General features: G+C 51.2%; 3 protein-coding genes across 3 annotated transcripts; all 3 read right to left on the bottom strand.

Moving 5' to 3' along the window:
- Positions 1-673: 673 nt before the first annotated feature.
- Positions 674-2,701, bottom strand: T069G_07312 (uncharacterized protein; the record flags this gene model as incomplete). Its single annotated transcript, XM_056174522.1, has 6 exons — positions 674-790; positions 863-1,653; positions 1,725-2,010; positions 2,076-2,123; positions 2,199-2,381; positions 2,594-2,701. The coding sequence occupies 6 exons, from the start codon at positions 2,699-2,701 to the stop codon at positions 674-676; spliced, it is 1,533 nt and encodes a 510-aa protein (XP_056028101.1).
- A 1,441-nt stretch (positions 2,702-4,142) lies between these two features.
- Positions 4,143-6,701, bottom strand: T069G_07311 (fungal specific transcription factor domain-containing protein; the record flags this gene model as incomplete). Its single annotated transcript, XM_056174521.1, has 6 exons — positions 4,143-4,839; positions 4,921-5,457; positions 5,536-5,693; positions 5,765-5,817; positions 5,884-6,532; positions 6,594-6,701. 6 exons carry the CDS (start codon positions 6,699-6,701, stop codon positions 4,143-4,145), a joined length of 2,202 nt encoding a protein of 733 aa, XP_056028100.1.
- Positions 6,702-8,131: 1,430 nt separating this feature from the next.
- T069G_07310 (orotidine 5'-phosphate decarboxylase / HUMPS family domain-containing protein) lies at positions 8,132-9,292 on the bottom strand (the record flags this gene model as incomplete). Its single annotated transcript, XM_056174520.1, has 1 exon — positions 8,132-9,292. One exon carries the CDS (start codon positions 9,290-9,292, stop codon positions 8,132-8,134), a length of 1,161 nt encoding a protein of 386 aa, XP_056028099.1.
- Between the last annotated feature and the right edge of the window lie 3,256 nt (positions 9,293-12,548).

Raw genomic sequence — 12,548 nt, 5'->3', positions numbered from 1 at the left:
GCGAGGATTGGGGGGGATTTGCGCGGAGTTTGTAGAGGGAAGAGGAGGAGAGAGAAGTAAGAGAGGAGGAAAAGCGAGTGGCGATGCGAAAAAGAAGAAAAAGAGGCGGAGGCGGTTGAGGTGGGAGGTTGAGGGTTGGAGGTTGAAGTTGGGAATTTTGATATTGCCAGTTGCCAGATTCAATGGTGGGGTCGTTGCTGGACGTGGTTGGTGGGGTCAATTGGTTGTACCTGGGGAATACATGGTACACTCACGACCGCTTGTTGAGAGATGACATTTCCTGCAGGTACTTTGATTGTACCGATCTGGCTGAAACTCAGTGTTAAATAAAAGAGAGCACATGCTCTTATACTTCAGCCTCCAGATGAACAAAGCAATGATAATAAATGGGGGAAAGAATTGTGCACTCTTTTATAATTACTACGTACTAAGTAAACGTTACTCGACCAAGGTAGAAGTGCCCCAAATTCACAAAAGCCATGTCATGTGTAGATCAAGAAAAACAAAAGCCCCAAACTCCAAAGTTTCTTATAAGCAACGTCTCCCTCCCCAGCGATGTCAATCTTGTCTCAAGCTCTCTCATTAGTTTCGTATCACGAGGTCTTAGGTTCTCTCATTATTCTCGAATCGTAAATATCGGGTCATATGCCATAGATTCCGTACTCCCCGACTTCTAGTTAAGTAAGTTGGCGGTAATATACTGGTTTTTGAAAGTCGTCCCGGGGGGGTGAGCCTCCTCTGGAAATTTGCAAAACGGGTGCTGGCAAATACCGTCTCGGATGCTGGGGCACTGTCAAAGTAAATGTGAGCAATACCGCGCAACAACTTCTTCTTTGGTTTCACTAGAAGATGTATCACTTACATGGTGGCCGTATATGCAATCATCGAGTTCGCAAAATTGACCAGAAGAGCACGGATTCTGGCGGGCTAGGACAGCAACCGCCTTCATTTCCTCGTCGCTGATCTTGTAGTCGTGGGCAAACGGGCAAATATCCTTCTTAGCGCAAGGCCCTCGGAGGTAGTGATTGTTGCATAGCTTGTCGCCATCCTTTCGTCTCTTGATGACGTCCAAAATCAGGGTATTGACTCTAATGGGCTTATCGAAGCCGCGAGTGCCGGGATTCCAGTTATCAGGCGTGCTCGGCGGGATCAGCATATAATGTGTCTCTGATTGAGCGCGCGCCTGGGGCTTATCCCGCCAAGATGACGTCTGCGTCGGCTTTCGTGCCAATGGAAGCGTGATCTGCGGCGGTGGGCTGGCACTTGACACGATATCGGCATAGGAGATGATCGGGGTGCGAGTCTGACTAGAGCTGCTGGCGCTGATGGCTGGGCTTGCCGTCCTAGATGCTGCGTTTACAACCGTCTGAGTTAAAACCGCTGCGCTCGTCGGTTGGCTGGGTGCCTGCGAGAAGGAAGAGAATTTGTCAAAGAGTTTGTCGTCGCGGAAGAGACCGTTGCCTAGCTTGGTTATTCCGACTTTGGTGGCGACGAGCTCAGGCACCGTAGCGACGCCTTCGATGATGCTGATCCTCTGCCTAGTGGCCTCGTTCTGAACGGTTTCGTCCAGGAAGGGGGCATATCCAGCATCGTGAGAAATACCTAACAGAATATGCCGACAGTTGTGATTTCGTAGGTGCCATCTCGCCGTTTCTGAGAACAAAGTTAGCTCCATGGTCACTAGTGTTTGCTGTTCTGGATGATATTTTCATTCTTCATCATACCTTTGACTTTTAAATCTGCTCTTTCTTTTCCGAAGCCAACGTCAACATAATCGAACGTGGCCTTGGCTTGGGTGAAGCCGAGCGTAAAGTCTTTTAGGAGGCTCGGATTGTCTATGCAGCCATCCCGCTGCATCGCCTTGGCGAGTCCCGAAAGATTGGCGACGACTTTGACCAAGATTTGCAAATCTCCGTCCTCATCGCTAAACATTTCTAGCACAGCCGACAGCAGAGCGTTGGCAGCCTTTTTACCGCCTTCGAGGCCTTGTTTGATCCATGTATCTTGGAACTATCAAATGAGAAGACAAAGTTAGTAGCAGCCCTGTAGAAAAAAATTTCAACCGCGCAACGTACCACAAGACCATCGCCGTCTATCAAAACCATGACGTAAGGATTATGATTCTGTGATTAGATATTCGTCAGTATCTTGCACTCTGTTAAAGAAAGAAAAAAGAGGAGAGTTCCGCATACCCTTACTTTGTCCATCTCCCTGCTCGTCTTGTCATGTGCGCTTTCTTCGCGAGCTTCACACAGCTGAACGCGCTGGAGCAGCTCCCTTTGGGTATTGACTGCATCTGCAAGGTTCATCTGAGAGTTGACTAGCCTTTGGCTCTCCTTGCGGAGTTCATTTTCGACACGATCGCAGTGTAATATGAGTTCCTGAAGGGTGTGAACATTGTTAGAAGAAGAACATGATATATTTCGCTGGCGGTCAGTTATTCAATGACGAGAAGAACTGAAATAAAAAGGATCAAAGCGAGTAGCTTCATTTCATTTCATTTATACTCCAGTGTTGAGCTCAAAAGGTGCAAAAAGAAGGCATCGTCAAATATCATAAAGCAGGGGACGTAGAAGAAAAAAAATCCACCCACCTTGATTAAATTCTCCGAAGTGTCATTGTAATCTCGCAGCGCATGATATCGGTTGACAAAACTCTGAATAGCATCCGGCCCAATGTATGAATTCATCTTATCTGCCATCTTAGATGATTAAAATTTCTTTTTTTGTGTGTGCGTGTGTTCTTTTCTATCTTCTTTGCCGCTGTTGCGAAGGATGTTGAAATCGATTTTTTTTCTGCCTTTGTCTAGTGAGAGCGCTAGGCAAATAAGTCGTGTAGAAGAAATAAGAAGTAGGTGAGATAGAGAAGAGCTTCTTTCGTTATATATTTATTATATTTGACTTGCTGCTGAGAGGTGGCAAGAATGAATGAATAGGGAAAGAAGAATAGATATTATGCAGTGTGAATGTTTGATTGTCGTTGTTGAGAGCAAAAAGTGTGGCGACTCAGGTAGATTTTTTTTGACCCTCTAAAAACCGAGCTGAGAGGTACTGTTTCAGTGCACTGCGGCCACCCGTTATGGTGATTCGCAATAGCGGTGTCGCACGTGTTTGCACAGTTGCCAAGCCTCCTTCCTTTGGAATGGAAAAGAAGCTGAGCAAATGAATCACTGATTGAGGCTGAATGAATTAAATGCCAGGTTCAGCTTTTGTTTGTTGGTTGTCCGGGGTAGTGAGTGCACTAATAATATTGAATAGAAGGATTTCTAGGTTGGGCTATTTGTTTGCGCTGTGTCCACCAAGTACAAGTTAGAACTGGAGGGGCGTCGTTGCTCGCCATTTATGATAGCCATGAGGATTAAAATTAATCCAAACGTCTTAAAGTTGATCCCAAGGCCGGGATTAAAATTAAACCTGAGGACTTAAAATTGAATTTAGAGAGTCTTAAAATTGATACTTGAGGGCTTAAAATTAAGCATGTCACCATCCAACAGCGTTCTATTAAAAGTAACATTGAACCTCTGATGCTTCCGTCTTGCGCAAAAGCTGGGGTTCGCAGCAGTCAGCGGTAAAACATGGCCCAGAGCAGACTAGCGCAGGCGTTTATTCCTTTCCGCCAACTGGGTCTCAGCGTTGAGATTTGCTGCACTCTGCCTGTTTGTAGTACTCTTCTTTTTCTGAACAGAACGAGACGATCCTGAATGCAGTACTAATAATAATGACTTGAAGTCGTGGTATTGGTCTTGATCCTCTCCAAGCTGTAGCGGTAGCTTTTGGTGGTACTCGCATGTGGTCTTGTCTGTGCCCTCAGCAGGGGGGAAGCAAAGCTGGAAGCCAGGGGCGCTGGTCTGCTCGTTTTCAAACGGCTCTGCGCATTAAGAAGCGTTCGTTTGCCGGCCTTGGAACCAATCATCCTTGTCCCCCAAAGACTCAGCCGCTTGAAATCTTCCTGTGTGTCTCAGAAAAAAACGAGCAGAAGCGTCCAGCTTAGTTGCTAGTGTGGTAGCACAGAGTCCAGCCACCTCATCAAACTCCCTTCCGCCTCTCTCTTGGCCCATTCAATCGTGTCATCACCGCTAGTTCCTTGAATCGATTCACACAGCACGGTACATCACGCTATCCTCAATTTTAAAGTCTCCCGTCTCAGCCAGTTTCGTTGCTACCTGGCTGATGCTGGTTGAAGAGCTGCCACACTGTATCTTGCCCAAACCCTCCCTCAAATTGCCACAGGAATGAATCATCCCCGAGCATCTCCGTGTCGGTCTTTAGTGCGACTTCTTCGTCCTGGTCTACCGTCAGCTCTTTGTATATGAGATCTCCCATCGCGAAGAAGGGCGCAATGCCGGGGAAGCCATTCCCATCTTGCGGCATCTCCCATCCGCCAGGCATCATTGATGAGAAAGCAGCCGACCCATCCTCTCCGGTAGACGGGGCCGCCACCGCCGGCGACACCAGCTCAGAGGACACTTTGACACTTCCTTCGGCTGAGCTCCGGCCGATCGAACCCCTACCGATCGAACTTGCCGGCGTCGACCCTAGGGTCCTCGTCGTCGATAGAGGCGTGTCAGAGGCGTTGCGTAGGGTATCAGCAGAAGCGCTGATAGAAGATGGGGGCGCGCAGTTCCCAATGGCTTTGACTAGTCTAGCCACGACTGCGCGGAGAACTCCTATCGCCGACTTGGCCAAGGGGTTCATGTCCTTCATGGTTGCAAACCGCTCAACCGTCCAGTGGCAATGCTGCAGCGCCATTTCTCGATACTCGGCATTCTCGTAAGGGAACAATATGTAGATGGTTGCAATCAGCGTCACAGCGTCGAAACTACCGTAAAATAAATGCCAGCTAGATGAAGAGGGAAAACAAAAGTTAGCCAATACTTCTCAAGGAGGATACGTGCAGTTTCGAAACTTGGGCGAGACATACTTCCTCCAGGATTTTGGTGGCAACCCTGCAAACAGCTGCCTCTGCATTTCCAGCATGCCAAGACTGCCCTTGATGACTTCAACCCGACTCTCTTCCCGATGGAAGATGTAGGGCCGATGAAGCGCGACTAGCGTGAAGTGGAACATCTGTTCAGACAGGCACCTTGCTTGCTGAAGCCAATGCAGATCAGGCCTATGATCCCACTGTCTGTCGGGGTTCTCTATCCGAAAGACGGCCGGCGTGCTATCGTGGATCTCCATAATGTTCTGCTGTACCTTGTGGACCTTTGAAAAGTCTCTGGGGCACGGCCCTTCAGCCTCCAAGTCCAGAACATCCCGCAGTGGAATCATGACTTTGTACAAAAACAGGTTTCTCGTCAGTGGTGTAGGAGGATCGATGCCTTCCTCCCTGGGGATGACTGGCGTCTTGGATCGATCCTGGGCAGTCGTAAAACGTGCATCAATGGGAATTGATGGCATTCCATGCCTGTAATCTAGAGAGCCCGGGCGGCCTAAGATGAGGCACATGTGGATGTCCCTATACACATGTTTCATGTCTATCGTCAGAAAATTTTGATTTTCTCACTTGGGTGACATGGCGAAGAAAAACACGTACCATGTTGCCAACATCATGTAAAGATGCCTCCTCTTCTCCACCTGCCACTGGTTTAACAAGACGCTTTCCACATCGTTAGACGTCGGCTTGGGGTCGAGTGCATCTCGATGCATGCCAAGCTCTTGTGCGTCTCTTATCGTCCTACCAATCTGGTGCCACTAATCCATACAACCACTGTCAGCAAAATCATCACATCTACGTGATAAGAGTCCCATGGGCATCCACGAACCGATTCAGTAACGTTGGCGGTGTACTTTAGGAAGGCCGCTCGCATGAATCCAACTTGGATTGAAGTGGAAGAAAGCATCTTGGGCCCAAAGAGGTTGATAATGGCAATCCCAGACTCGCTGTAGTCGGCTGCCAAATCCTCAAACGTCATGTTGGCAGCGTATTTGAGCGATTCAAAAGACTCATGGAGAGGCTTGGGGAGAACCAGCATTGATGTTGCAATGACTTCAAATAGTAGTGCTGGAAAGACTCTCAGATCCGGCGACAAGGCCTCCGGGCCGCGTGAAGAGAGGACCTTGAAGGGCAAGTTGGACCATTGGTCAAGCAGCTCGTAGAAGATCTGGGGCTCGACGAGGTAATACTGCCAGTTGAAGTCCTTGAAAAAGATTTCCGCCAGCTGGTCAATGTACATCCTGGCGGGCAGCAGTCGGATCAGCCCCTTGTATTTCTCCTTGACGGCAAAGGTATCTGAGTATGTGGCCTGGCCTGAGGCGCTGGACAGCGCATCCTCTCCATCCGCCTCGCTAGCCCTCTCAATCTTCTGGAGAAAGCAGAGCGTGGACGCCCCCGTCTGAGCATATCCCCAAGACGTGGCCATAGACGACAGCGGCTCGGCCCTCGAAGTAGGTGTGACGCTATCGCTGTGCTTGGAGGTGTAGAGGCCAGCCTGCGTCTCCTGGTCGCGGGCGGTGGGCGCTCCGGCCTCATAGGCGCAGTGGGCTTCCTTGTTCCTAGACCTGCAGTTCCCGCATGGCAGCTCGCGATCGCACTGTTCGCTCTACGTCAGCATCCATCCCCGATCATCCAACGGGCTTTCGCTCGGTCCCGACCTTTTGCTTCCGTCGATGACACTCGGTACACGAGATGACAACCCGTCTCCGCTTCTTGGTCGGGCCCCGCTCGGACCGCACATTGACGGCCACCTCGATATCGGCCATGTTTCGCTCGTGAAATTGACGCTGGCTTCGGATGATGCGGTTTTGAGGGAGCGGCAACGGTGAGGGAGTGAGAAAAATGGTCGGTGGAAAGGGCACCAATGCGGAATTGCGCAAGCCTGGAAACTTGAACTGAAGAGCTGCACCGAAAGAATGGCAGGCAGGTGGGGCGACCGGCGACCACGGAGAATCATGGCATTGCCGCAAAAAGACTCCGCGTTAAATCCGGGCCGCCGGTGATTACCTGATAGTCCAGACGTACGTACATTTGATGGCTTGCAATCAGATGTGCATTCTAATCCTACTGTACTACTGCTGGTGTTTCTCTTCTCTGCCTACGTATTTGCCAAGACGGCCATAGTCTGTAATGTGCCGGCTGACATTCTTCTTCCCCGGGTTGCTCTGTAATACATGCTATCAGTAATGTAAATTACAATCAATGCAGACATCCCCGCCGAGTTGTCTACGCAGCGTAAGTAATGCCTGTCTGGGTGACGACTCGAATGCGTACAGTACTCCCTGTCTTTATTGCTTCGCTCATCAGCTACTACCTCTATGAGCTTAAAAACAAGGTATGAGCCAAGCGTATCTGAATAAGGAATGTTAGCGGTAAAGTTAAAACGCCCAAGAGAATAGGTAATCAACGCGGCCTCTTCTGGGGGGGGGCCAAATCTTGACCACCTTACTAGCATCCATATCGACCTATTGAATAAAGTCAGTAAATTGTGCCATCGGAGCACTGCATGTTTAGCAGCCCTTGTCGCGGATCAGAAAATAGTGCGTCGGCGGACAGTGTTGCTCCGTGCTTCGACTAATCCCGGATATGGGCAGCCTTATTACCAGCATTAAGTACCTAACCCGGATCGGTGCTGTGCTTCTTTAGACTTGGGATGGTTCCCTATCAACGGGCAGTTGGTTTTATTTTTGGCATGGACGGGCCTCTTTCTCCAGAGCTAGCTAGCAGATAAGTGCTGGGGAACAGGATCACGCATATGCAATGTTGCAGCGACCAAAGTAGTCCTGGTGTTATATCCTAGCACCGGGGGAGCAGCAGAAAAGCCTCCATAGGCTCCAATAGTATTGATACTATCGACTTGAAAATTCCCGTCGTATTCATTACCTATATAATGAAAAAAAGTAGAATAAAACCATCGACGTTGATCCTAAATGTTCCTACAAAATCCCAACGTTTGTTTGCCTTAACTCGCGAGCATATCGTACCAAATTCCAAATTCCAGATCCACCAATGTTCAGTTCGCCTCCACCTTTGTGCATGCAATGATATCAACGTCACTGGGCAACGTCCCAGCTAGACCACAAAAAGGAAGAAGAAGATAGAGTTCGCCTAAATACATTGCATTCTATGATGCCGGCATTGGACAAGAGCTTCCCCCAGCTCCGCACTCCTCCCCTTGCTTTTATTTTTCTCCTTCCTACCGCAGCAGCCTCTCTGTGTAGGCTTTCCACGCTGCTGACCGGTATCGTTCTGCCTCTTCTACGGGGTCTGAGGCCTTGAGGATACCTCTGCCCACAATGGCAATGTCGCTACCGCAGAGGCCAATAATCTTATGCGGCGTGTTGTACTGCTGGCCTTGGCCATCGCCTCCAACGGTGCCGTTTGCCTGCTGGTCTTCATCTTCGGGGGGAAGCTGGCAGCCTGGGGTCATGTGGACAAAGGCATCGTCAGCCTCTGTGTTGAGCGTCTCCTGTGAGATGAAGCCCATGACAAAGTCCTTGTGCTCCCTAGCCGCCTCGACGCAAGCCTGAGTGTACTCCTTGTTCATGAAGTTGCCTTGACTAGACATCTGGGCGAGAATCAAGAGGCCACGGTTTAGCGGTGCCTCCTCAATGCCTGGGAATAGTGACTCGTCTCCCTCGGCGATTGCCTTTCCCAAGCGGGGCGAAGCAACGGACTCGTACTGCTGAGTGACGGTGGTGATGGAAACAATGCTTCCCTTGCGACCGTCTCCGGTTCGACCAGAGTAAATGGGCTTTTCCATCATGTTGGAGGAGCCATTCCCGTTTCCGTTTCCGTTTCCATTGACGGTGACGGGCTCGGCCTCCTTGACCTCCTCGATGTCGTCAAACTGATCCATTGTGGGAGTGCCAACAGTGACCGACGTCTTGACTTCACAGGGATAACGCTCTAACCATCTCTTGGCTCCTTGGGCCAGCGAGGCCACAGACGCCTTGCCCGGTACCATGTTGACATTGACAATGTGGGCCCAGTCGATAATGCGAGCCGATCCGCCGGTGTACTGCAGCTCGACGGTGTGGCCAATGTCCCCGAACTTGCGGTCCTCGAAGATGAGGAATCCGTGCTTTCGAGCCAGCGTGGCCAGCTTGGCGCCGGTGCCAGTCTCGGGATGGAAATCCCAGCCAGAGACCATGTCATAGTGTGTCTTGAGCACGACAATGGATGGGCCGATTTTGTCAGCAAGGTAGAGGAGCTCCCGCGCTGTCGGTACATCGGCGCTCAGGCACAGGTTAGAGGCTTTGAGGTCCATGAGCTTGAACAGATAGGCGGTTAGGGGGTGCGTCGCCGTTTCGCTCCTCGCGGCGAAGGTCGTCTTGAGAGTCGGGTGTGGTGCCATGGCTGCGGCTGCTGGAAACTCAATCTTTAGGGTGCTGCGGTGGCGGGAAAATGGAACGATGCTGGCGCAGAGCTGTAGGAGAGATGACGTTGAGCTTGCAAGCCGTGCGGGAGGAGAAAAAGGTGATGAAAACAATTGCCCTGAGCAAAAGTTGCTTTAATGTCGGGTTCGTCCCCTGGTAAGATTGTAATAGGGAGTAGTCTGAGGAGGAAGCAAAGTAGATGCTAGCGGAGCAGGCGAATCAATGCAGGCGGCGATACCCGATATTGCGTTGGGAAAAGGTAGGCCGGCGACCACCGAATGGTTTTAGTAAAAAGATGGCTGCGTAAATGCGGTGGACCAGAGGGGAGGAGAGATAACGGGAAGACGAAAAAAGAAAAGAAAGAAGTCTGGGAAAAAGAAAAAGAAAGAAATTGAAACAGCTGCGCCGGGAGACGATGCCGGGTCACTCAGCAGCCAGATGTAATAAAGCCCACCGGTCCAGAAAGGGAGCTCGGTCAGTTGAGGAGCCCTAGATATGAAGGACAGCTGGCGAACGTGACCAACGCCACAAAATACAGACAGATACACAGGTTACCCAGTGAGACCTCGACAGCCAGAGGGGAGAAGAGAGAAGAGAAGAGAGGAAGAGAAAAGATGAGATAAGACGAGAGGATAGAGAGACCAAGAGCAGTTGGTGCTTGGCATGCGCCGTTCCGATTGCCGCAGACGACAAGTAGTCTCGAACGGGATCCCACAAGGGCTTTTGGTGACCGTGCCTGGAAGTGCCTGCAGCAGTAGGATCAACGAGCCAGAGTTGCTGGGGTGGTTCGAGCAGGGGTTTGCGGACGGGATGAGCGCCAACGGGGGGTCAGTCGATGTGAGAAGGAGGTTTTTTTTTCAGGGTTCGTTTGGTTTTGGTTTTGGTTTGTTTCGGTTTGTTTTGGCTTCAGTTGGATTGGGGTCGTTTCTGGTTTGGGGAGCGCAGCAGAAAGGGCTTTGCTCGACGCTCGACCAGGGGCTGATGGAGATGCTGATGGAGATGCGGATGGAGATGGAGATGCAAAAATGAATCTAACGACTGCTCCGTACATGCACTGATCAATGTGTTCGCACGCCGGAGGTCCAAGCGCAGGCCCCAGCTGGGCTTAAAAAGGAGAGCGAAAGGGCTAGCAAGATCCGAGTCAATCCAGTTCCGCTAGCAGCTCACCGGCGCCGTGTTGATGATGCATCCAATGCATGCGATGCGAGTTCGATGCTGGCGGCAAAAACTTTTTTTCCCTGCAGTTCCATTATTTTTTTGTGCTCCTGGTGCATTTTGTGTGCGGCCAACTCCAGTCCAGGTGCTAGTTTAGGAGCTGGAGTCGCGCGAGCAGCTCCCCCGTAGTCCGTAGGCTGAGGTCCAGCCCAGCTTTCCGCTGCTAATGCTAATGCTAATGCTAATGCTAGGGAACCCTAGCAGTCGGTGCCAAACGGTAGTGGCTCTGCTTAATGGATGGATGGGGATGGGATGGGATGGCAGAAGGGGGCTTGCATGCGCGTACTGATACTTCTGCGCGTTGGTGGGACGGCCTTTAGGAGATGGCGGGGCATCGTCTTTGCGTGCTGGACCGTACTGGACAGTACTGGATGTGCAGACCATTTGGAGACCTTGCCGCAGGCTGCCAACATCATGCAACGGATCCAGGCCCGGAGAGGTACCGGTACATGTGCAAGTCCCTTGGCGCTGGAAAAGCGGCGTGTCCAGCCAACTGGATGTGGGCAAGAGCCACTGGCCTCAGCTGCGGCAAGGGCATGTGCCTGTCGTCGACCTGGCTGTAAATGTGATGAGATGAAATCTCCAGCTGCCATCAGCTCATATCTGTCATAATGTTGCTTGTTGCTCGTGCAAGTACCGGTACCAGGACAACTCAGTCAAACCAAAGACCGCAATCATCACGAGGACATGCGTGGCAACATTACAATCAACACGATACATGTATCAATACTCGTACAGCAGCCATCCCGGGGCGGTGCAGGCAAAAAACGACGACGACAGCGGCATCGGCCAAGACTTGAGGCGTCTCTGTGTCGCTGGCTCTCGGCACCACAAGACCCGCCTTGCGACATCCAAGCATCGAGAGACCCAACATCTGGACCGGACTAACAAGCGCCATCAATGCCTCTGGATCAACCACAAAGACATGCTAGGAGCGAGTACCTCCCTAGTAGCGGTGCTAGGACTTGCTGCTGAACTTGCTGCTGAACTTGGGCTGCGAGTACATGCTTGCACCTACGACATAGTGGTGCTACTTTTCAAAGTTCTACCAAGTGTGTGTGTCGGTGGCGCTGGACTAGAAGGCCTGGCATCTCCAAGCACAAGACACAAGATATACTACACGTCGGACCAGAGGTTATTTGGACCAATGTCTGTGCGGAGCTCGACTAGTGTTGGCCGCAGCCCTGCTCCGTGCAGATGGACGGCGATCCCCCTTCAGACGTCGGCAGTAAAGATGCGTGTGCGGTGCTAGGAAAGGACTAAACGTCGCTGATCCATGGATCCTACGGTACGGTACTGTGCCGTACGCACGACCATTCATCCCTTGGAGCCAAGAGATGCCGTTGGTAATACTGCTGCTACAGTGCATCGTAGCCTACATGCCGCTTTCTGGTCTGGATGGACGGTGCCTGTGCTGACCTTACCCGACTTGTCTGGACTGGTGTGGTCTGGCCTGACCTTGCCTCAAAAAGAGACAAGTTTCCGTCTTGATGCTCCTGCATTGCCGTCGTCGCAACGCATCACATCGCAACGTCCAAAGAAAGGCAGGTCGCGTTGCGCTAATGCTCGAGCCTACATAGCGTCTTATCCCCGGCCGAGATAGATACGTTGGGGGCCGGAGCGGGAACTGGAGAAAAAAAAGATGGGAGAAAAAAAAGCAAAAACGAGGCGTCAGCACTCACTCTAGTCAAAATGTCATTGCTGATGCGCTACAGCACTACAGTATTACCTGGATGCATGCTCGTGCGAGCCGCCCGCGCCCATCTCCGAAGCTGTCGTCCGATCACTCACAACAGAGAAAGGGGAGGGGGAGGATTGATTCTCTCTGCACTAGCACAACGAACAAACAAAACAGCCCAAGCGAACAACAGACAAGTCGGCTAACGCACGAAAAAAATGGACTCGAGCATGACGGGCCAAGTCGGCTTTTCTTCCGCATCCCAACTATCATCGAGCCCCTGCCTCGCCCTAGCATAGCGTTGTCCTGGAGCCCCCAGAGTCGATAAACGAAACCCAAGC

This window comes from Trichoderma breve, chromosome 4 (assembly GCF_028502605.1).
Source record: "Trichoderma breve strain T069 chromosome 4, whole genome shotgun sequence".
Taxonomy (NCBI): Eukaryota; Fungi; Ascomycota; class Sordariomycetes; order Hypocreales; family Hypocreaceae; genus Trichoderma; species Trichoderma breve.
The sequence above is the reverse complement of the archived record's forward strand: the minus strand, read 5'-3'. Positions and strand labels throughout refer to the sequence as shown.